At 47.0% G+C, this 24,458-nt stretch overlaps 2 protein-coding genes across 3 annotated transcripts in view; one reads left to right on the top strand and one right to left on the bottom strand.

The window, feature by feature from the left end:
* Positions 1-11,342, top strand: part of ABHD12B (abhydrolase domain containing 12B) — a 39,654-nt gene extending 28,312 nt beyond the window's left edge. Inside the window, exons 9-13 of the mRNA XM_073350180.2 lie at positions 378-457; positions 2,279-2,361; positions 4,620-4,698; positions 7,452-7,576; positions 10,274-11,342. Coding sequence (XP_073206281.2) covers positions 378-457; positions 2,279-2,361; positions 4,620-4,698; positions 7,452-7,576; positions 10,274-10,298 — 392 coding nt within the window. The 3' untranslated portion in view covers positions 10,299-11,342. The remainder of the gene's footprint in view (positions 1-377; positions 458-2,278; positions 2,362-4,619; positions 4,699-7,451; positions 7,577-10,273) is intronic.
* The window catches only part of PYGL (glycogen phosphorylase L), a 40,141-nt gene continuing 22,052 nt past the window's right edge, over positions 6,370-24,458 (bottom strand). For both annotated transcript variants that reach the window (XM_073350178.2, XM_073350179.2), the window contains exons 10-21: positions 24,169-24,261; positions 21,563-21,709; positions 18,949-19,112; positions 18,303-18,417; positions 16,497-16,598; positions 16,262-16,409; positions 16,072-16,130; positions 15,502-15,643; positions 14,272-14,479; positions 13,531-13,665; positions 12,404-12,470; positions 6,370-11,619 (exon numbers count right to left, since the gene is read on the bottom strand). In XM_073350178.2, the coding sequence (XP_073206279.2) occupies positions 11,422-11,619; positions 12,404-12,470; positions 13,531-13,665; positions 14,272-14,479; positions 15,502-15,643; positions 16,072-16,130; positions 16,262-16,409; positions 16,497-16,598; positions 18,303-18,417; positions 18,949-19,112; positions 21,563-21,709; positions 24,169-24,261 (1,578 nt within the window). In that variant the 3' untranslated portion in view covers positions 6,370-11,421. The remainder of the gene's footprint in view (positions 11,620-12,403; positions 12,471-13,530; positions 13,666-14,271; positions 14,480-15,501; positions 15,644-16,071; positions 16,131-16,261; positions 16,410-16,496; positions 16,599-18,302; positions 18,418-18,948; positions 19,113-21,562; positions 21,710-24,168; positions 24,262-24,458) is intronic.

Genomic DNA, 24,458 nt, shown 5'->3' with positions numbered 1-24,458 from the left:
TGCAGTAACTTGAAGTTGCTGTCCAGCCTCTTTAATTTTCCAAATATCCAGCTGATTGAGCCTGATCCAGAGCTCATTGCAGTCACTGGAAAGACTCCACAACCTTTGGATCAGTCATTAGGCACAGTCTCGGAATAGTGGCAGAACAAGGGACTGTTTCTAATCTCCTAATTTTGCACTGTGTGTGTGAGGGGGAGAGTAATACAGATGCTCAGCACATGAGAACACCTGGCTTTCATATACTGGACTTGCTAATTCATGCATGGTTTTCGGGTGGGGTGGGGAGGAACGCAGGTGAGAGGCATGGAGGCAGCAAGAAGGATGTCAAATGGTCCAAAGCCTAACTGATCATTTCGTACCTCCTTACGCTTTCCAAGGCATCCAGGTGGACTTGATCATTCTGGAATCCTCATTCACCAACATTCGGGAGGCAGCAGCTCATATCCCCATTACCAGAGTAAGGCCATAAACTCTCTGTATCCTAGCGTAGCTGCACGTGGAAAGCAAGTGCACGTTGCCAGTGAGATTCTTCTAAGTAGCCTGGCTACGTCTCCCTTGCAGGACTGGGGAGGGAGCATTATTTAGATGTCTGACACCTGGTGTAGCTCCTGGCTATCAACCAGCGTTCAGCAGTGGGAAACGCAATGGCAGTCTTATCTGGGAAGGTCCTTGGTAACAGGCTATCTCTGGGATGAAATCCATCTCTGGACACCATGAACTTATGTGGGCACTAAACCTGCTGTCCTATTGGAGATGATACCATATTCCACAGCCTCCAAACACCATATCTCTTGGCCTGCAAATCAACAAGGGACAAAAGATTAAGAGTTAGACCCTCCCCCTGCTCTGGCCCCACACTGTAAAATGCCTGGAGTGGTGTAAAGGGGCTGGGGAGGCATTCAGATGATGCAGTGACCATGGAAGAAAGCCCATAAGGCTGCCTTGCAAGCCCTGGCCTTGGGTGCATGCTGGGGGTGGGGGCGTGTTGGTGGGTGGAGCATGTCAGGGGTAGGACTACAATCCACAGTGCTGCAGAGATTCTCGGCAGTGCTGGGGCCCATAGGGCAACCTGGGGAGGCTGCTGTAACGGAGATGGGCTCCCAGAGCTGTCCAAGTTATCTGGTGTCCTCTCCAGTTACCAGAGCAGCCTGGGATTAGAGTGCAGAGGTGGGTCAGTCTTTAAGGAACTCCTCCCCTTCCTGGGCTGCAAGCTCACTCCAGAATGCAAGCCAGCCTCACTCTTGGTACACACGACACGGTAACCCCACTTCCAGGCCTTTGGCGCCGCTCAGGGAGGCGGACACTAATTTGTGTCTTTCTGGTCCTGAACAGTTGTCTTATAAACGTTCTCCATGCAGAGTAGGTAAGGGAGGGGGAGTTAATCAAAGCTGGTGATAATGCATGTGAAGGGGGGGACCTTTGACTGGTCAGGCCGCTTTACACATTCTGTTGATGGAAATTCTGCCTTTCCTTAGCATGAAGGATTGTTGCATCTCGGTGGAACAGGCACAAGTTGACCTGGGTTCTGGTCCCACTGCCACGCTGTGTAACTACAGGCAAATCACTTAATCTGTGCCTGTCCGTAACATGGCAATAACACATTCCTAACTTTGGGAAGTGCTCTGAGATGTCAAACCCCTGCATGCTGCCCTAGAACTTCAGCTCTGCACAGGATTTATACTAATCCTGGATGATTTCTTAGCCTTAATTGTTCTGTGTGTACAGGACCTGGCACAACTGGGTCCCGCTAGAATCTCATTTACTATTAATGAATTAGTGTGGTGATTTGGGAGGGGTAAATGTTAATGTCATTTGGTCAAGAGATCTACAGCACCAGGATACACCATGCCTGGTCTCCTGTTTTAGGCGTAACTTGGAACGGAGATGTTCTGTTCCCAGAGAGTGGGCTTTAAAACCAGCGACCTTCTCAGTTGTGGTGGGGAGGGGGAAGCCCTTGTTGACAGAGCTGTCAGCAGTGCTGAAGAAACAGCACATGTCAAATGCTGGTCAGTGCTACATAGCGATGGCAGGGTAAATACTTGGGTGAGTTTGTTCATGTTCAGTTTTACTCTAATGAAAAAGCTGTATGTATGTGAAGTATGGACCCATTCCTTGGGTGGGAGTATGCAGGGGGACAAACTGAATGCCCTGCAAAACTAGGGACAGTTAAGAGGTACAACAGGGTCCCTAATGTTAGAACATAAGAACGGCCATACGGGTCAGACCAAAGGTCCATCTAGCCCAGTATTGCATTGAATTCTCCCTCTTTCTTTGATAGATCTACCGTAAATTCCCAGGATTTGAGTACTTAATCCTTGACTCAATGGCGTTGGGTGACATATTTTTCCGTAATGATGAGAAGTGAGTAATGTTTCTGGACCTACTGTTCTGCTTGAAGCATGAATACTTGTCATCTTGCTGGACTGGCTAGCTGCTATGAACAAAGTCCTGTTTCTGGTTACATTACAACCCATTTTTTGTACAGTGGAGGAATCACTGAGACTGGCGGCACTGAGAGGCTCAGCCTCTTGGAAGCTAGATTTTCATACAACACTCTTTTCCCATCAAAATTAGCCCGTGTCAGTAACTAGCTTTCTGAGAGACTTCTGCCCCCTAAAACGTGTGCTTTTGTCACCTACAAAATGACTGCAGATGTCACTGTTTAGACAAGTTCAGTCCTATTGTCCCTCATCTGAGTTCCCCCCCCACCGCGCCCGCCCGCCCAAACAGCAGGGCGGCAGATAGCGCGGGGTGGGTGTAAGACAGGTAGGCCTTCTGTTGCTTTGCTGTATTGCTCAGCTGTACGCAGAAGAGGCTCTGTTCTTTCACGCTCCGACAATGGCTGCAGTAGGAAGTGAGACCAGGAGGGCAGTTCTCTTCCACCCTCTCTAGCTATTTACCATTTCCCTGCTGTTCCTCCCTTGCTGTCTTTCTCCTTAAGTCTTTGGTTTGGGACCGCTGGCAATAGCAGGACATACCCTCTTTTACAAAACATTCTGTGGCCTTGGTGTAACTCACCTTTGCCACCTTCTGCCCGCAACTCATTCTGGGATCTGACTCTCTGCAGTCATGCCCCACCTGATGCTAGAGTCTTCTCTGCAGCCAGGAGCCACCTTCCTTTATGTCTCTCCCTCTGACTTAAATGTATCTCCTCTCCCTTGCCTTCTTTCTGCTGCGGCTTAACTCATGAGTATTGCATAGAGGGACCCTAACTGGTTTAGGGATATAGTGCACATGAAAGATGCTGCATAAAATAAGGCACCGGGGCTTTTGTTCTGCAGTTGCATGCCCCTGAGGGTCATCCCCTTGCCCTGGAATCTCCATTCCCACTACAAAAATTGTCCAGTCCTCCCGCATGTGAAGGAAATCTTGAAAATTATAAATAGGGAGACAACACTGTCTTGGTTGACACTAAGGCCTTGTCTACATCCACACTTAGTTTGTGGCAAGTGGGGGTGTAAAATGCACACACCATTCCCTGGTGCGCTTTGAAGCAGGCGTAGCTGCTGGGTAGTAGGCAGCCTGAAGCCTTAGCTTAGAGCATCGTCCCTGTTCACCTGTGTGTGCATTCTGAAACCTGACGTACTTCAAATGGATGGTCCCACTAGTAGTGATGGCCAGTTAAAGCTCTTACCCTACAACTGAAAACTGATTTCCCCTGAGCCAGAAACAGCTGTGTGTCATCTGGGCACCTGCCCTGAACTTACGTTACACTTGGAATAGAAATCTTGAAAGCAGAAGCTTTTGTGAGAAACTCCCATCTATGGGAGTTGGGCAGGATTCACAAATGAGACAAACGGAGCCACAGGTGTGTCGAAAGCCTTGCGCGTTCAGAGATTCTCCACTCAAGTGTTTGGGTGAGTAGGGAAGCTACAAGCATGACATCTGTCCCAGTCAAGCAGAATAAACCAATTTAGGCCAGGCATATTTTCAGCCTTGCTTCCATAGTCAAGTGTTTGGTGGAGACAGAGGACTGATCTACTGAGAAATATTTCACACTAGGACTAGTGACTATATATTAAGGCTTTCTTCCTCCCATGGAGTCCCTGTCATAAGTACGCTACAAAGCGTGAACTGGCCATCTCGAGACTGGCACACCCTACACATCATAGGGGGAGCTCAGCTATCCAGCCCCTGGACCTCCACTATCTTGAGAAGAGGAAGGAACTCACTCCTCCACCAAACTGCTGCAGAGCTGTCACTTTGACTTTTGCTGCAAGCAGCATCACCAGTGATTTGAGTGTAAAGTTCATTATTCCAAGTGATTACAAAGAGGGGATAGTATTTAGGACTTCTAGTCTTCAGCATTTGTCAAATGTGTGTAGGGGGGGAGGGTATTTCTGGTATCTGCAGTGTCCTGAAATTCAGATGTTTCTACACTCTCTTTGTACACATAATGTTCTGCTCCTGTCTGCCTTTAAGATTTAAGAGGAGAGAGCACTGAGTTTTTAAAGGTACAAACTGTAGCTAAACAGCAGAGCACTTTGGGCTGGGAGAGACCCCTCGAACCAATATTACTAACAAAACTTTGATCCTAACACTGGCCCTTGTTAGTAAGCACTAGGTTAAATAACCAGACGCTGTGTGTTTCTTTAACAGGCTCTATTTTTTCCCCTTAGTGTTAAAGTGCTGTCCAGTCCCCTTTTGATTTTGCATTCGGAAGATGACCCTGTCTTGCCCATGCACCTGGGTAGAAAGGTAACTTTTCTCATGATTAAAGCCAACTCTACCTCTCTATGCGGTTAGGTTACTGGGGGAAAGGTGAGGCCAAAGGAAGTCTGAGACTGTTCTCTTTTACAAACGGGCCCTGTTACCAGCAGTGGCATCACGTATAATTGTAGATTCCTTTGTATGCCGCTCACTGAGAAGAATCTATATTGACTTCGTATGTGCTGTGTTTAACACCATGCATAAAAATTCCATGCAACACAGAGAGGTTTTTATGTGGGGGGTGGGAAGGGGGGGGAGTGCAGCCCTTTCAGCACAACAGAGCAGTATCTCCCATGGGTGTAAGTAGTGTTCCCATAGATTTTTTTCCCACCCATGTGCAGAACGAATTTTGTTATAGTAAGACACATCGCCTTCATATTGGTGCACATAACAAAACTCATGTGGTGGGGCCAAGGGGTTTAGAGTGTGGGAGGGGGCTCAGGGCTGGGAGGGCTCTGTCTGGAGGTGTGGGGCTGGGGATGAGGGGCTCAGGGCTGGGTTCAGGGGTTGTGGGCTGGGGATGAGGGGCTCAGTGTTGGGTGCAGGGGTGAGGGCTCCAGCTGGGGATGCAGGCTCTGGGGTGGGGCTAGGGATGAGGGGATGCTCAGGGGCTACAGTGGGGAAGAGACTACTTCCCCTCCCAGCTCTCTCTCCCTGCAGCAGCACCTGGGCTGGGGAGGCCCCTCTGGGGCTGCAGGAGGGGTGCCCCTCCCTGAGCCCCCATGGCTGGGGGAGGGGCACCCCTCCTGCAGCAGGTCCCTGGGCAGGTTCCCTGAGCGCCTGCATGGTGCTAAGTAGGCTGCAGCGTGACCACGCAGCTTGCAGGGAACTTGAGTAAGTGCCCTGTGTGTATGATACTGCTAACAGCCCCCACTACTAGGCTATATCCACCACTTCCCCTTCAACATCCCTTAATTCCCCTCATGACGAGTACCCTGGAGGCGGGTCTTGCTGCTTCCCTGTACTACTGAAGGTTCTCATGATCCAGCTGACTCCAGCCTAGAAACAACTGCCATGGCCTGAACAATTGTGCGTAGACCTGGACCCTTAGGCAGGCAGACTAGTTCAGAGAGATCCTGCCTCGGAGTGAGCAGGTCAGCTCTAGGATCGAGTCATAAGGCAGGGCTGGAGCACCGTTAACCAGACTCCGTGTAAAGAAGGGCATCCAGGCTGCCGCAGCAGTGAGTAACTGTCTGGGCCTTTCTCTTGTCTCTACTGGGAGTTCTGAAAGACCTTTCATTCATTTCATGGCTCTAGAGGAACCTTTTTATCTGCTTGGTTTGTCTTTAACCTTGATATTCACCCCAATAGAATGTTAGGGTGCTAGTCTTCATGGAGGTGGGTACATTTTTTCTTGAAGTACCTTGCAGAAAGGAACCGGATTGTTGCACGATGGTTGGGAAAATGGAAAGGAATGCTAGTAGGGCTAGCAACGGCAGTGAACGCAAGTGATTAACTGCAAACAAATTAACTAGATTACTTGCAGTTTTAATTGTACTGTTAACTTTAAATTTATATATTGGATGTGGTTCTACACTTTCAAATACATGGATTTCAGTTACACCACACTAGGACACGTACAGGTCTCACTTCATATTTTTAATTGCAAATATTTGTACTGTGCAAAATAGTATTTTTCAATTCACCTCACACAAGTGCTATAGTGCAATTTTTATTGTGAAAGTGCAATTTATGCACGGCTTTCTTTTTTTACACAACTGCACTCAAAGCAATGCAAAACTTTAGAGCCTCCAAGTCCACTCAGTCCTGCTTCAGCCAATTGCTAAGACAGACAAGTTTGTTTACGTTTATGGGAGACGCTGCTAACTTCTTATTTACAATATCACCTGAAAGCAAGAAGCATCATTCACATGGCATTGTAGTAGCTGGGGTTGCAAGATACTTGTGCCTCTTCATGCTGCAGCCACCGTTCCGGAGGATGTACGTCTCTGCTGAGTTTAAATTGGTATTCTATTTAACAGTGCAGTTAATAGCAACTACATTTAATCTTGATTAATTGCCATTCTTAATTGTTTGACAGCCTTAGTCTAAAGCAATCAAGTTCATGAACTTAAACCTGATGTGACAGGAGTGTTCAAAAAGCCAGCATGCCAAGTGTTCTGTGAGCTGAGTAATCACTGCTGCAGTACAAGGAAGTGTATGAATTGATTGGTTCAATGGGAAGGAATTATGGCGTGCCTATCAAAGAAATCACCCTGATATTCCAGCTCAATGACCATATCCAAACCTTTGTAGGTCAAGTAAAACTAACAAGGCTTCTGCCTGCTAAAGAATTCTTGTTGGGGCCGTCAATGCTGTTTTCCCCTTAATATGAGCTACTTTTGGGGAGAAGTGAGTGTACCTCTTATGTGCATGAAACTGGATCAGCAGGGGACTAGGTGGTGGTTAAGGAAGAGAAGCAGGTCTAGTGGATAAAGCACTGGATTTATTCAAGTGACCTAGCCTCAATACCCAAGACCACCACCGCCTGACCTTGGGCAAGTGAGCTGCCTGATCCCATCCTTCTGCCCATTGGAGAGATGTGGTTAACAGCACTACCCTAGGTTACAGGTGCGTTAATGAAGCCATTAAGTGCTCATACTGTGGTGAAGAAGGCCATGTAAACTACCTACAGAGAGAAGCCATTAGAATTCACTTAACTGTACTCAAAGTCTAAATGACATGTAGAAGATTCTCTCTCTCTCTCTCTCTCTCTCTTCTCCTCCCCCCCACCATCCTAGCTTGCTGAGATTGCTCTCCATTCCTATGAGAACAAAGACAAGGTCAAGTTTGTTGCCTTTCCAGAGAAGCTGGGCTTAGCCCATGAAAACATCTGTTCAGATCCAGAACTGCCAGACATTGTGAAGTAAGTAATGCCAGCAGGTGACTCAGCTGTCAAATTAGCTTGTTTATAAAGTAGCTTGTTCTGTGGGGTGGGTAAGGGCAAGTGTCCCTCTCAGCTGAAAAGCCTGCCCAGGTCTGTACTCAACTAGTTAGCATCTGCTGTCTAGCTGTGGACGTAGAAGGGGGTTTGCAGCCTTGGACCACAACTGGCACCCTTAACAGGTGAGCAAAGCAGTGACATGGCCAGGGCTTTGACCTTAGCCCTAGAGCTGGATAGGCTAGTTCACAGGGCTGTGCGATTAACTTCCTATTCAGCCACAGAGCTAGTCTCCAAGCACTAATTCAACTGATGGAGACTTGGATGTCTGCATGAGTGACTATTGGGAAGCAAGCGTCTGTAGCACCTGCTAGCAGCTCTGCCTGCCATGGTAACTCAAACTCTTCCCAGCCTTAGCAGCATCAATTCTTGTTGCTGAGGGGGAAGCATGGGGCAATTCAGGAGGAGACTGGTGGTCTGTTCCAGGCTCTGGGAGGTGCGCTGCTGCTTGCAAGATACTTTTACCCCTTTGCTTCTGTTTTTTTTAAACAAGTGGGGATAATGCTGCTGCCTCTCCCCAGTCAAATCTATTGTAAAAGATGCTCTGAAAATTTACCTTTGGTCAAGGGCTTATGCTAGTCAAGGGGCCTGTTGCTTTTCGTCGCCCTCGGTGTAGATCCTGGTCACTCTGCTGGGAAGAGTCCTCTGGTTTCCCTGGGAAAGCACAGCAATCATGTTCTTCCCTGTGACATACCACAACTGCGCTACTGGACAGCTAAACTAGTCTATTATATATCCCTTATCCTTCTCATTGCTGTGTTAACATGAGCTGCTCTTTGCATCTGTCCATATTTCACTTACTACTTATAGGGCAATTCTGTACAATGTAGAAGTTGTACAGCAATGAAGTTGTGTGCACACAATCCCAGTAGGCTGTAGAGCTGAGGGCTACCACTAGAGGCTGCTGGACCTGGCAGAGTCCATCTTGCAAATACAGTAACTCCTCACTTAACGTTGTGCAGGTTAATGTTGTTTTGTAGCTGATTATTTAGGGAATGTGCTCATTTAAAGTTACACAATGCTCCCTTAGGATGTTTGGCATCTGCCTGCTTTGTCCACTGGATTAGATAGGGTGACCAGTGGGAGGGGTGTAACAGGAACCTATATAGGACACCCCAAAATTGGGACAGCTGGTCACCCTAGGATTAGAACGGGGGGGTGGGCTCCCCCAACTTCCCTGTAAGCCAAGGTATGTGGCTCAGCAGCTGCCCAGTAGCAGTTCTGCTGTGCTGCTCCTGCCCTGCCCTCTCCTGGGAGCTTCCTGCAGAGGAGAGGGGGGCTGATATCAAGATGTCCCGCCTGCTCTATACCCTCTCTCCACAAAGCAGAGGAGGGGACAGGGCAGCTTGCTAGAAGCTGTTGCTTCCTGTCTGAGCTGCTTAAAGGGGCAATGCCTGCCTGCCTCATATGCATGCACCCTTACAGCTAAAGGTGCTGACTTTCCAAAGTGCTGCACATGTGCTCCAGCTGGATAGTGGGGGCTCAACATCATGTTCCATTTTTGCAGGGAAGTGTTTGCAGATACTGCCCTGTATCTATTGTTTCCTCTCTGCTGCCTTGTAGAGTGTGAGGCTACATTAAGTGTATTAACCCTTGAGGGCTCAGCCAAGTGCTAGTTCATCATTTAGCAGCAAGACATTCCCTAGGAAATATCCCACCCTCTGACTCCTCCACCTCAACCAAGCTTCACAATCATTCAAAACTTAGTGTAGATGTGTCTTGTCTGGTGAGTTTGTCTGGAACCTAACCGCCCCCTGATTTACATTAATTCTTATGGGGAAATTGGATTTGCTTTATTTCACATATGTTCCTGAAAAATGCATCTTAACTATGTTAAGTGAGTCACCACACACACACTCCCTTCTACAGTATATTCTGGGCATCTGTAGTTCTCTGCCTGCCCTGAAGGAAGGAGGGGGTGTGTGCAGGAAACTCCTAATCAGCTTGGGACCCAGCATCAGGCTGTTTCTCCCTCTGCTGGGGGGGAGGGCAGGCAGAGAACTGGGTTGTCAAAGGTGGTTTTTTTTAATCTCTACTCCTGTATTGTTAAAATACCAGTCAGCAAGTATATTTGAAAAATTTCCAAAATTGAAATGCATGATTATATAGTCTTATGTTGACAATGTGCAGAATGCCCCTAGGAGTATTTTAGAGTGCAGTATCTGTGTTCACATGGGTACATGTTGAAGTAAGTATTGGTGTTTAACATTCAGTTTTAAAGCTTCAGCTGGAAGACCTAGTCTGAAAATGCAATGAATCTTTCTCCCCCGTATCCTGCATCTGAGATCTCTGGGGACTGTATGTACCAGTGTGGGAATCCCTAGTATAGTGAGTACCTAGCTCTTGCACCACTCTGTCAGGAGCCCTCAGCCTTTCACAGGTTAGTATTCCAGAGGCACTGGCTGCTGCTTCCTTTGGAGGGTCAATTCAATAATTAGTTACTGGAGTACTCAGCCCAGCATCTGTAATGATCACAGTCCTTAAGGGGCCTCCAGAACAAGTCCTGTATTAGTATACCACAGGGTCAAGTTTATCTAGTCTAACTTACCTTTCAGGGGAAGATACATATTAAACATTTAGCCATTAGAATAGGATAGTTTAACGTTACTTGTTTTGTTGCAGAGACTTCGTGAAGAACATCAAGTGATACCAGCTACTGCAATGTATGTTAATCACCATGGGCGCACTTAACAGCTGCAGCCACATCATGGCAGAGACTTTCAACAAAACTACAATAGAAAGTTGATTTGATTTTAATCAGCAAATGGACTAAATACATTTGTGTAGACAGACCTGCTACTGGCAAAATAGCTTCCCCCTGCCCTAAGCTGTACCCAGGTAGGGCAAAGTTTACTTTACACTAAACTTTGTTTTCTTCTTAAGAGCTTAAAACTAAGGGCTGCACTAAATGTAAGCAGTTTTTGAAGTGATAAATAAGCCCCTCTATGGCTATTTTTACAGACATCACATCTGTGAAACTCCAAATTGTGTAGTCAAGTTACTAGTCAGCACAGAATTGGACTTTATCTTAACACCTTAGTAGGAACAGGGTGCTTAATATCTGGAGTATGACTATGGGGTAGTGATGAGGCCAGTGTTCGTAGAGGGCTGTCCAGTGGAGGGCTGGAAAGGCTCTGAGTGTTAAGGTGGGGAGGTAATTATCTTGCTCTCAATACTCCTGCTGAGGTTGCCTCAGTGCTAAGTCCAGTTCTTTAGGAAATTAGAACCCATGGGAGAACAGAAAGTGATCAAAGGTAACAGTTAAGGGCAGTGTTCTGTGCCCCCTGCAATTACAACACTTAGTTTACAGCAAGGGAGGTTTTGGTCAGTTTTTCCTTCTGCTGAAACAAAGCCTATTACTATCACCCTTGCTCCTGAGGAAACCTATTACTACTTGTGTGTGTCTAGTTAGACTAGTTGGGCCTATTTTCCTTCCTTCCTTCCCCCTACTTCCCTTGTGACATTTTATGTAACATCTGACTTGAGGACAGGTACAATAAAATCGCCTGGCTGAGTCTACACAAGCAATCCCAGGTTCTGACTTTAGGCTTAAGTAAACCACAGTGAGTGCAGTGGATATTTCAATTGGCACTTTTATTCCAGCACCAAAAGCAAGCAGTTGTATTTGAACATTCCTAACACCTTGACTCAGAGAAACCTGAAAGACAATAAAAAGATATCCACTAAACCATTATGGGAATGTATGTATGTAACAATGCTTACACCACATCTTTACTACAGGCAGCTTGCACAGCAGAGTCTTCTCAGAACTACATCTTCAGCTTTTCAGTTGTACAACTGGAATTCTTATCAACCACATCCCTTGGTTCATTAGGCGGAGGAATCTTTGTGTCAGAAGGCTCCACATTCCAGATATCCCGGGCGTATTCCTTAATGGTCCTGTCACTGGAGAACTTCCCAGAGGCAGCTATGTTTCTAATAACCAGTTTGGTCCACTCCTTAGCGTTCTGTGGATAGACCAGATCACATCACGTAAATGCTGACAGTCCTTGCAGGAATTGTATCTGTTCTACCACGTGCCTGAAAGGACTGGTAAACTCCTATCTAGGACTATGGTTAGACACCAGCCTTGAAGGGAACAGCAGCATTACTATAGTACCCAACAGGGACAGTGTCTAAAGTTTGAGTGAGGGCAATTTTAGAAAAACTTGTGCTGTGCTAACCAAACCTCTCCAAGTTGCTGGCCTACATGATCCTGTTCCAGTGAAGACATGCCTGAAGGTCACTTTCATATTTAAGTATTTGGACACAAAGCTTTGCACACTGCTCAGGATCAGCTGCTCTGCTTGAGTGCATAGTGAACAATGCCAGCTTTCTGAAGAGCCAATTGGCTCAAATACATTTTTGCTAATGGAGATCCTAGTGAGCAATTTGAAGAGCAGGGCCCCCAAGCAGGCTATAGCCTCCAGCAGATTGCAAGTTTCTTGCTCCCTCAGCCACCCAGCTGATGGAGACAGGTAGAAGTCGGTCACTATCCTCAGTTAAGCTCTAAAATAATCAGTGCTCAATCTGCCATTATATTCAGTAACTGGTAAGTCTCTACAGGTAGATGCAGTGGGCTAGATCTACCTCACCCAAACCAGTAGATACAGTGGGTTATAGCAGGGGATTTACCAGATTAACCCAGTATGCCCTGGAACAAGTTAAGAGCAGCTTTCAAGATGTTCTAACTTGCAGTAGGGATCCAATCCCATTCCAGCCCACCCTGGATTGTTCTTGTCCCATTCTTACCATATACAGCTGGCTGACTTTGTCTTGGCATTTGACATATGCCTCATAATCTGCTAATACTTTAAACCTATTAGAGCAAAGAAAAAAGTGCAAGTCACTCACCCTGCTCCTACAGACATTTTATATACCTGGGTGACAGCTAATATTAAATAAACTAAAATGCTCAGTGGTCTGCCCTGTTTAGAGTTGAGAATTGACACAAATGGGGAAATACTTCACGAAACATGTATTCCTGACTTGTTTGAAAGTCTTCAACCTGTTTGCCTAGAACTCACCCCCATCCTGGCCTGTATCGAGTTCTCAATGGAAAGAGGGATAGTACAGACCAGCTGAGACAATGGTACACCAGACATTCAAGAAAGACCAGATGTCATGGGAGCTAACATTATGTATTCCCATAGTGCCTACAATTTCAAAGCAGCTGCCCACATAATAGGTACAACATCCTCTGTCACAGAGCTTTTAGTCCAAGCACTGCAAGACACAAAACACCCTCCTCCTGGCCTGAAATAGGGAAAGAGCAGCAAGTGACATCCTGGTTACTGTTCATATTCTCTGAGAAATACAGGCTGTACCATTCAAAAAGGCTATTAAGAAGCCTCACGGCACAGGAACATCATCTGCGTACGCTTGTGACAAAGGCATGTGCCCAAATGTACCAGTTTTATGTTCCCAAGAGGAATATTAAAAAAAACTGCTAAAAATCAATTCTACATCAGTTCTAAAATGTTAGAATTGTAGAGAGAGCCTTTCACCCCCAAAGGATCCTAAATTGCTTTTTCATCAGTATAGCACTCTGAAATACAGTCACCTCAGGGGGAGAGCGTGACAGTGAGGAAGATAAGTGGCAGCCAGTACATTGCAAATCTGTGCTCCAAAGAGTTTTGGCTAAATATACTGCAGCAAACTGATAAGTGCCATGGACTGAATGGAGGAGACTGGACTTCAGCTCCTCAAGCCACATCTGAAAAACACCTCCCCCACCCCCGCCTTGGAAGGATGAAGACCTAAATGGACCCTGCTGGGGTCTCTACTTGGTGCCAGGGAACACAGGTATTTTGAACTGAATGCTGATACCACTAAGCCATCTCCTGCCCCAGAGTTAGTATTTCAGAGGTGGTTCCTACCTGTCATGGTGGAACAGCATGTTGGTCACTTCATTGAAAAGGTCAGGTTGCGTCGGAGAGAAGAAGCCACTCTTGATCTGATCAATGGCCTGCTTCAATTCAGGAAGCTTGTCATAGTATTCCTGAGCATTGTACCTGAGGTGCAGAGCGGGAAGATGTTTAACAAGCCATTTTAAACATCTGTTTGTTCTAACAATTTAACAGTGATGAATCCGGAAGCTAATTTTACCTACTGCCACGGTTAATTCACTAGTCCGGTGCTCTGGTGCCCTCTACTGCTGTGGTCCTTTTGATGCAACAGACCTTTAAGGGCAGCTCTTTCCACCTGCATGGTATTCAGAAGTTGCACCACTTCCTAATGGCTTTGTTCCTTGCCAAGGTAAACCCATGCCTATGCAGCCTCCAAGGCTGGATTACAGCAATGCCCCTTCTTTGAGCAAAGCTACCCTCCAAGGCTGGGCTTCCAAGCCAAGCGGCAGTCTGAATGCACAAAGGCTGAAGTTCAGAGTGATTGTAGTCATGTTGGATCAGGATATGAGACACACAAGGTGGGTGAGGTAATACCTATTATTGGATCAACTGCTGCTGATGCGAGAGACAAGTTTTGGAGTCGTTGGCCAGCAGTGTGATTCAAAGCTTCATTGGTATAAAGGCCCAGCCCAGGAGACTGGCTTGTTTGTTTTTTTTTTTCCCCCCCTCCCTCAAAGCTCTCCTTCATATAATGCTATACAAGAACCTCACCCTTTCTTGTCCAGCTCTGCGACATCCTGGATCCTCATGCCGAAGATGAACAAGTTCTCTTCTCCAGCCTCCTCGGCCATTTCAACGTTTGCTCCATCCATGGTCCCAATGGTCAGGGCTCCGTTCAGCATGAATTTCATGTTTCCTGTACCGGACGCTTCAGTGCCTGCCGTGGAAATCTGTTCAGACAGGTCGGTCGCTGGAATCACTGCCAATAAAATGCATTCAGAGGGTCAGAATTACTGGCTTCGTTCCTAATGCCATGAGAGTCCATTTTAAAGTCTAAACAGGAATCCATCCTTGGCGTCGCTGCCCAGTTTAAGAGCAGCATCCATTAGCATCCTTGGATTGGTGTTGTGTTGGCTCCTAGTTCTAGGGATTTATACGGATTGAAAAGTTGGCTGCAGCTTGGGACCTGGCTTTAAAAAGACACTGGCAGGACATACCAGCCTACTGCAGCTTCCTAATCAATATGGACACTTTTTAAATCCATCCTTCAGAATACATGTTTTCAAACTTAGGCTCCTGATCCTACAACTGGCTTTGTGTAGATGGAATGCTGAATCCATACAGAGGTCTGCATAGATCCTCTTGCAGGATCAGGGCCTTAGAATTCTGGCCATAGCTTCATTCCTAAATCATCATCATCAAAAACTTATACTAGGTAAGATTGCACACTGCTTGGAGAACTTTAGATCAGAGATCATTCTCCTCTGCAGTTCTTAGGCAGTGTTCGTGTTTAGGAGACTTATTCTTGATGTTTGAATTGCTGGTTTATTTTACCACCACAGCGTGCACAGAGATGGAATTTTCAAGACAACCCAACTCTAGAAGATCCAACTCTCTCTCAAGAGCTCTTGCAGTGTTGACACAGCTATGAGAGAAAACTACAGTTGTAAGCTCCACAGGAGAACCTTGTTTTGGTTTAAAGCGCACACGCACAGAAAAAGCGGTGAAGAAGTAGCTTGTCAATCCAGGTATCAAAGTGGAAGAACATACCCACACTCTCGCTCACTCTGAAAGGGAAACTGCTGTTAACCCTTCCAGCCGTGCTTCGGCTCGTGGGTCTACATATAAGCAGCAGAGCGTACAAGCTCTAGGTAGGGAAGAAAAATCTTAACTCTGCACCCAATTAGACAGGCTGATCTAAAATTACTTGGCAGCTTTATTGTAATCCTCCTCCAAACCATACTGCGCATGCAGCCTCTCCCACGGCTCTGAGCACTTTACCTTTTTCAGCCAGGGACACTCGGTAGTTCTCCAGAAAGATGACTTTCAACTTGTTTCCAACCACAGGGTCATTGTTCACCACATGACCCACAGCTGTAATGAGTTTGATGATCATTTTAGCCATGTGGTATCCAGGAGCAGCCTAGAAAAGAGCCACAGGCTGAAGATTAGCAAGGCTGTTAATAATTGTACACCCACATTCTTTGACTGCCGTTTTGCTCACACAGCTAGTTTGTTGGAACACCCTTGTTACCTTGTCTTTTTCCCCTCCATACCCCAGCCCGCTTGTTTCTTGCGTCCACCAGTTATCTTGTCATTTTGACTGTAAACTCTCTGGGGCAGGGACTGTCAATTATTCTAGGTTTGTGCTTTGCCAAGTTCAGTGGGGTACTGACTTGGCTGAAACCTTTCAGATGCTACCATAAGAGGTAGATTTTTCCAAAGGTGAAAATCCCATTAAAAGGGAGTGGGACTTTTATGCTCCTAAATCCCTTAAGTGCTTTTGAAAGTCTCCCCCATGAAGTGTCATACCACCCCCCCCTTACACAAAGCCCGGTGGGATTAACTTACTTTGCCTCCAATAACAACTGTCCTAGGCACAAATGGCTTCATAGGATCTCTCTTTATGCCTAAAAGAAAAAGGAAATGTGAAATTACCTAACATTTTCAGAACAAGTGTTGCAGACTTTCAGTACCTATCCACGCTTGCCCAGGTCAGATTGTCTCCTTCAGAAAGACAGACAGCGGGTGAGTGACTTACGGTTGTACAGGGTGATAACGTGCAGGCAGTTCATGAGCTGACGCTTGTATTCGTGGATTCTCTTCACATGCACATCAAACATGGAGGAAGGGTTAATCTTCACTTTGTATTCCTTCTCCAAGAACTGGGCAAACTTGACTTTATTCTCCTGCGGAGCAGTTAAAAAAGGGCATTATTGCACACAACGGAGTTCACACCATCCCATGGCTTGTCCAGAGATTCCCTAATCCCTTACCTGTTTCACTTTGGAAACCTCCCGAATGAAGATCTCGTCATTAACAAACTTATGCAGCTTTATCAGCTGACTTAGATCTTTCACATAGTCCTCTCCTATTTTCTGTAATAAAAATAAAATTAAGTAATTCAATATGTTCATCTCTAGAGTTACTGAATAGCCTTTTTACACAGATGGTGCAAATTTAGCTCAGTCCAGGCAGACGGATACAGAATCCAGGGTGTTCTAACTTCAGGGAGGGATCAATATTTTCTAATATTATATCAGCACTTTTGTTCAAGAAATTTTAACTCAACAGGCTGAAAACTAAAATGACAAACAAGGTTTGGAAAAGGTTGGCCAGTTTTAAATTGAAAGAGTTAGAGGTCAGAGGTCCAAAGTCAAGCCCCCCGCAATCCCTCTCCCGTGGAGAGTTTCAGAACATATTTGCCAACTTGGCTTCACTAGCCATGTGGTCAAGAGCCTAGGATCTGGGCTTGAGTGGCTTGGGATTTTGGACTCTCCTAACTAGGGTTTATTCCAATAGGTCCCTGCTCCAAATGGGAGTTAAAAGGCAGACCCTCAGACATTTTTGAATGCTGGGCTTGTCAATCTGTAGCAGTATTTTGAAAGGCACAGCTCTTTCCCTTTGGGGAAAGTGTACCGGGGCCCAAGTCCTGTGCATGTCTTTGTACCACCCACAAAGAGACAAGGAGTAAGAAACTCAAGGTAGTTTTCAATTCTCCAAAGCTTGAAAATAATAATAAAAAAAAATCTTAAGGATTCTTTTAAAAGAGACTTTCACTGCTCCCTCTGGCTGCAGCATTAGTGAACAAGGTGGGAGCACCCTGCACTCACTCACTCTCTGGCTCACGGGGACGCTACTGTACAGGGCAGAGTGGGGGCAGGAATACTCTCAAAGAGACACACAGGAAGTCCCTTGATAGCTTCTCATGAGATGGGGGACCAGTATTTTAAGCAGGCTTTTGAAGGCAGTCTGGGTAGTTTTCCCACCCAGGAACGCTGAGAGATATTCCAGGCCAGGAGAAAACAGTCTGAATAAAGCAGTTTCCAATACAAATTCTCTCCCGCAAATGCCAGCCTTGAAAGACCCTCAGCCTTTGCTTCACTGTCTGGGGCTGGAAGACGAGGGGGGACAGGGTGACCAGTGGGTGGAACTGGAGGGGAGCAGCTGCTTTTTCCTTTATTCCCAGCCATAGGCACCGAGTCCGTGGGTGCTGCGGGGCAGGAGCACCCACGGGGAAAAATTAGCAGATGCTCCGCCCCCTCCGGCAGCCAAGCTCCCCCGCCCCCACCTGGCCTCCTCCTCCCCTAAGCATGCCATGTCCCCGCTCCTCCCCCTCCCAGCACTTCCCGCCTGCCACCTAACAGATGTTTGGCGGCGCTTAGGACTTTCTGGGACGGAGGGGGAGGAGGGAGGACACAGCACGCTCAGGGGAGGAGGCGGTAAAGAGGCGGGGCAGGGGCTGGAGGTGGAATTGGGGCAGGGCAACAGTGGTCCGGGGGCAGGATGGAGGAGAGGGGGTCGAGCACCCACAGGGCAGAGGGGAAGTCAGTGCCTAGGTTTCCAGCTCTTGAATCTAGTGCTGCCCCCATGGGGAGACCAACCCCCCCCAGAGAGACATGCATCTGAGCAGCCATCACTGATGCAGAGGCATCCAGCTGCTGTGTTCAGTGAGGGTGCAGAGGGCACTCCCAAAGCCGTGCCTCACTTGGAGAAAAAGCTGGTTACCATTTTAACATCGTGCCCAAGCCCTCTTTCCCACATGCTCCCAGGACATGTACATACAGAGGTGCTGTAGTTACCTCTGCTATGAGCTCTGCTAGTCCTGGGTTGCAAAGCAAGAGCCAGCGCCTGGGGGTGATTCCATTGGTCTTATTCTGAAACTTCTCTGGTTCCAGGTCAGCAAAGTCCTTGAATCTAGGACAAGGACAAGGTAATGGTCTTATTCTGAGAGGCTATTCTTCCATGCTCAGTGCGAAGCTGTTATCTGAGTGGGCATCCATGCATACAGGCAGTGTTGTCTAGAGCACAGGATTGCAAATTCTACTCCCAGCTTGGACAATGGTTGACTCGCTGCATGGCTCTGGGCTAGTTGCTTACTGTCAGAATCTCCCTTCCTGCACCATTACAAGTGGGAGTTGCAATGGTGGGGAATTAAGGGGGAAAAAGGCTAATTTTACGGCCCATTTCTATTACATTAACATTCATTCATAAATAAATGAATGTAACAATTGCTAATCCTGGCTTGCTCTCGGCATCAGTCACAAATGCTCTGCACTGTGCTGATTTGATCCTGACTCAGACAATGCCGGTTTTCCATTTTATAAGAATTTTACTTAGTTGTACTCCAGTCTTGATTTCAGACGTCTTACTGAACAGGGTCAGGCACTGCTGTACTTTGCAATTCATCCATTGCCATCAGCCACATTTATAGTTTTTCTAACTTACACCTGAGTCTTCACGATATCAGAGTGGATCTTTGCTACGCCATTAACAGCATGCGAGCCAATGATGCAGAGATGGGCCATGTTGATTCTCTTGACTCCTCCTTCTTCAATCAGGGACATTCTTCTCAGACGGTCAAGATCATTAGGAAACAGGGCTGCAACTTTCTGTGAGATGGGATAAATGCCAGTCATAAATTTGATATCTATAATTGGGCATTAAGATCAGCTGCTCTCTTAGCCAGCAGAAGGAAAGCACACCCTCTGCCCTAATAGCATCTGGGGTCTGATCAATGCAAGGACTGCTGTATGGTAAAACCCAATCCTATGTAGGTCTCTGGGGCCATCTGAAGCCTTTGTAAAATTCAGGTTATAAAGAACAGCTTCAGTTTTGATATGGGAATAGATCGAAATTTTGGAAAACAGATTTGGGATTCAAGTATCGTCCAAATGACAAATTCAAAAATGTGCTGTAATGATTTTTAAGAAAAAAGATCCACAGCAACTAGATCGTGGATACGTTCGAGCATCAATAAGGTCAGTCACTCTACAACTCAATCAATCCCAAAATAACCAGAACAAAAAAAGCCATCCCTGTCCACAAATAAGAACAGCCACCTGTATGGGCCAGTATAAAACAGGATTAAGTATACCTGACCTGATGAGTTCTGTGTAAGCTCGAAAGCTTCTCCCTTTCACGAAGAGAAGCTCGTCCAATAAAAGCTATTACCTCGTCCACCTTGTCTCTCTAAGGTTAGCTACAGCCAGCCAGCGGCGGTGCTGCTGTGAATCATGAGTCACTGAGCGTGGGCCAGGCCTAAGAGGCATCAGAGAAATGGACAATGGGACCAACAGCATCAGAAGTCCCAGAACAGAACAATAAGGAGTTCTATAGGGCCGATCCACTCCGCAGTGTGCGCTGCACATCCCAGACGAAGCAGTGTAATGGGCCTTGTTAGGAACAACCGCACTGGTTCATCCTCTACATGAGTTATAACAGCACCGTGTTCCAGGCAGCCCGGATGGCGGCACAACTGAATTCTGCTTTGAGCTCTGTTGCTGCCTGTAGCAGGGTAGCTGCCCCACTCTGGCATGAAAGGGGTTAAAGCAAGCCAGAGAGGCTGTGCAGAGCGCCAGCCAATCAAGTGGAGGCTTGAAAGCAGCCTATCAGGGCCAGGCTGGGCCCTATAAGAAGGCTGCAGGGCAGAGAGGAGTGCAGTCTCTCCCTGGTGGGTGAAGGGAGAAGCACCCAAGACAAGGACAAGACAGAGGCTGGGGGAGCTCTAGGCGGACAACTGCCGCACTGGGGCCCTGACACAAAGGGGCAGAGAAGGTGCTGTGGCTACAGGAAGTGGCCCAGGGAAGCAGGCAGTAGAGGAGAGTTTGAGGGGGGCAGTAAGTGGATGCTGCTAGAGGGTCCCTGGGTCAGGGCCCAGAGTAGCAGACGGGCCTGGGTCTCCCCTTCCCCCTCATTTGCCAGTTATGAGAGTGGCTAAGCCAGACTGCAGTTTGCCCTTGGAGAAAGGGGCTAGCCACTGAGGCAAGTGGTAGAATCTGAAGCTACCAGTCCCCCAGAAGGGGTGGGAAGAGAGCCAGCGGAGCGGGCGCAGTCAGAGGGCAGTGTCCAGAAGCGGATGCCGCGGTCCAGGAGTGACATGGGTTCGACTGTGAGGATGATGGAGACCGAGAAAGTAACTGAGAGCGAGACACCACAAGAGAAGGTGCACCACTGAAAGAGCTAATTCCTAAATCAACCAGCCCTGTTACACTGCCATTCTAGCAGTTTTGTTCCTCTCTCCTCTCCTCCCCATCATTTGCTGCATTTGAAGCCTTGTGAAGAGTTTGGATCATTGACATCTGCAAGTACTTGTTTCTGCCCTCTCTGGAAAATCCAATGCTCCACAAAATCAGCATTATCCGGTCTCCCCTGCTCCCATAAATAAATATTGTGTGTGTCTGGGCAAAGCATCTTTACCCACTGGCAGAGCGGTTTGATTCACCAGTTTCTCCTTTAGGAACGAATTTAGTGTTTGATTTCCCCCCCCTACTCTGAGCTTTCTTATAGGGCCACTGATACAGCAGTAGGGGGGGAAAGGCAGGAGTAGAGAGAGAAATTTTACTAATTCTGCATCCTGGCTTGGTTTCACATTTACACTAAGGCCCCTTTGTGCTGCCAGAGTGCAAAGAGACCTTAATGTCCTTGAGATTTAAGCCCTCCCTTGTTTATTTTACACTCCTGAGTCAGCCCCATCTTCTCTAGAGTGAGCTTAATATTTCAGGAGGAAAACAACTTTGTTTCTCAGAGGGACTTCTTGTTAAAAATCGATAGATCAGACAGCCAGTAATGGTATAAAGAGGAAACGCAAAAAAGGATTGCCTGTGGTTTAGCCCAATCCTTATGTCAAGGACCCCCTTCTTTTCCCTACCCTCTGTTGAAAAAGAAATTCAGCACAGATCCTCACAGCCACACATGCAGATTCCATGTCAGAGAGAAGCCAGCCCATTACCACCACCACGCCCTGGCACATCACAGAAAGATACCGGATGCTTCCTTTCCCCTCCCACAGCGGGATGTGTTCGGCACTGAGCGAGTGTCCCTTTCATTTCAAGTTACTTACGTCCAGATGCCTCTGGTTTATTTCGTAAATTATTTGCAGATGTCTCGGGAGCAGCTTCTCCACAAGATCGACCGGCCAGCGCTCTAGAGCTTCAGGGAGCACCGTGTGGTTTGTGTAGGCAAAGGTCTGCTTGGTGATATCCCAGGCCTGGCGTTCAATAGAGGGGGTTAACGGTTAAAAGAGTAAAGCCAAGGACGCCCCAAACCTGTACAACACCCACATACTACCCACTCTGACAAAACTTTACTCAGACCCAGTCCTGGGATACAAATTGTCCTCTCACGAGGCGGGGGTAGGGGTGTATGTGCCTGGGGGCTGGGTCTGCTGCAGACTCCCTGAAGCTTAGCCGGAAAGTAATTTAATCTCTGCAGCCTGGCCTACACTAAATCAGTTTAACTACATCACTTGGGGAGGGGGGGAGGGGTGTGTGAAAAATCCACACCTATGAGTGGTAGAGTTAAGCTGACCTAAACCCCCTCACCTGCCATGTAGACAGACCCCGCTCAGGGAGGCGGATTAAATACAGCGACAGGAGAACCGCATCCCCCCATTGGCGTGGGTAGTGCCTACAGTGGTGTGGCTGCAGCAGTAACATTTCAAGTGTAGACAAGCCCTGAATCTGCATTCGCCATCTGTAAAGTGGGGATGATGCCACCTCCTGTGTCTCCTCTATGTAAACGGACAGCTCTTACTAGGTAAATGTACAGCACCTGGCACAACAGGGCTATGTTCTCGTTTGGGGCCTCTTGGATGACTTTAATACCAACAACCAACTTGTCAATCTATGCTGGTCACTCCAATTGTCTCCTTCATAAAACTATGATGAAACAGGCCTTTCTGACAAACAAGAACATTGTTGAACAAAGGGAAATTTCATTCCTTGCAATAGATGCTTCCAGCAAGCAGACTCAGATTTTGCAGATCCTTAATGCTCTGCTTGTTTCTTTCAAATCAGAAGAAACAGGCTTTTTAAACAAACTCCCATGGATTCTCATATGGAATGGTGAACTTTTTTTATGCTGGAATTTTATTAAACTCCTATATAAGAGTTCCAGATTGTAATGTTCTGTTTGACCAGTACAGTCTGTGGCTGCTAGTTATTGGTTCCATAAATCCTAGCTTAGTTACTGCTCTAAAGATGCAGATTATTGATGAAGTTGTTACAGGCAGCTGCTGTTCCATATCCTGCATGAGAAAGGTAGTGTATCCTGATAACTACTTTTAGCTAGCTATTTTTAATCTAAGAAGTTTTAGCACGTTTACAAATCCTTGCCACATAAATGTCAGACAATCATCATTACGACAGTGAGCCTTTGTTTAGAGAAGCACACAGGACTATCATCTCTATTTAACAGGCTGTGCCCATATTATGGAATGAGCATCTCTGCATCGATGGCTTTGTGCTGCACAGGAAAAGATTCAGTTTCCAAATGGTTGGTAGTCAGTTAGCTTACAAGTGCAACAAGAGTACGTATAAAGAATAGATACAGATCAGTGAACATCTGACTGGCATGTGTGCAAACCCACTGAGCAAGCACTGTGTGAGGATTTGTGTATGCACTTTGTATATGCAACCCAACTTGGGCATATTTATTTTTATATTATATATAAAATAATAATAAAGGTGTATATATATCTGATGTTGACACATGCAAAAGTGTTAGCAGACTTTTGAAAATGTAGGGCTATGCATGGAGCAGATTGACCTCTTCAGTAGTACACCTCTACCCCGATAGAACGCGAATTGGGATAGGACGTGATAAAGCAGCGCTCTGGGGGGCAGGGCTGCGTGCTCCGGCGGATCACTGCTTTAGCGTGTCTGGCTCCGACACGCTGAGGGTGCCGGGCCGAGGGTCTCGGGGGGCAGACAGGGAGAAGTGGGGGGTTGGATGCTTTGGAGGTTCTGGGGGAGGGGCAGTCAGGGATGGGGGCGTTGGATAGGGCGTAGGAGTCCCGGGGGGCCTGTCAGGGGGCGGGGCTGTGGATAAGCATCGGGGCAGTCAGGGGACAGGGTTGGATAGGGCATGGGAGTCCCGGGGGGCCTGTCACAGGGTGGGGGTGTGGATAGGGGTCGGGGCAGTCAGGGGACGGGGCGGGGGGGGGGGGGGGGGGGTTGAATGGGTCGGGGGTTCCGAGGGGTCAGTCAGGGGGCAGGAAGTGACTATTAATAACGGAAATGTTCGAGGCCAATGCAAGTTCGATATAAAGCAATAAGATTTTTTGGCCCCCGAGGACCGCGTTATATCGGGGTAGAGGTGTAATTTGTTTTATTGATTTCTGAACAGATCCATTTTTGAACAACAGAAACCTCACAAAAGGTTTTACAACTTAAAGATATAACTGTGCGTATCACAAGTTTAAAATTGGCCTCCATAAGTCCCTAAAGCTGTCCTGACAAGGCCTGCTACCTATCACTTTCTTCAACTTTGTGGTCTTGATCACAGTGTAGTTAGATTACAGGGGTAAATCCAAGAGTCTTGTCAATATTCTGTCATATGCCGTGAGAAAGGTAAGGGATTATCTAGGCAGCTGCTCTTTAGCAAGACTACACTTGCAACGTTTGGTATTCTCGATCACAGAAAAAGCACAGAGATGATTTTCCAAACCTTAGTCCATGGCAGTTTTTCAATGTCCACAAAAACCCTCATCAATTCGGGAATGGCCAGTGCAGGATGAGTGTCATTCAGCTGAATCGCTACCTATAAAAATAATACAAAATTCAAGCAACCAAACCTGTAATCCTTCATTTTGCCCCACAGCGAGCTGCTTCGAGACATGTCAAATATGCTACCTTTCCATTGATTTATTCCCTCCTTTGAAGCTGGGTGGGTTTGAAAGTGAGTTCTTAGTCTAGGAAATACCATATCAGATCCTGAGAGAATCACTTGGTCTTCAC

This window comes from Lepidochelys kempii, chromosome 6 (genome assembly GCF_965140285.1).
Source record: "Lepidochelys kempii isolate rLepKem1 chromosome 6, rLepKem1.hap1, whole genome shotgun sequence".
In the NCBI taxonomy this organism is placed as follows: domain Eukaryota; kingdom Metazoa; phylum Chordata; order Testudines; family Cheloniidae; genus Lepidochelys; species Lepidochelys kempii.
This window is presented reverse-complemented; position numbering and strand designations above follow the sequence as displayed.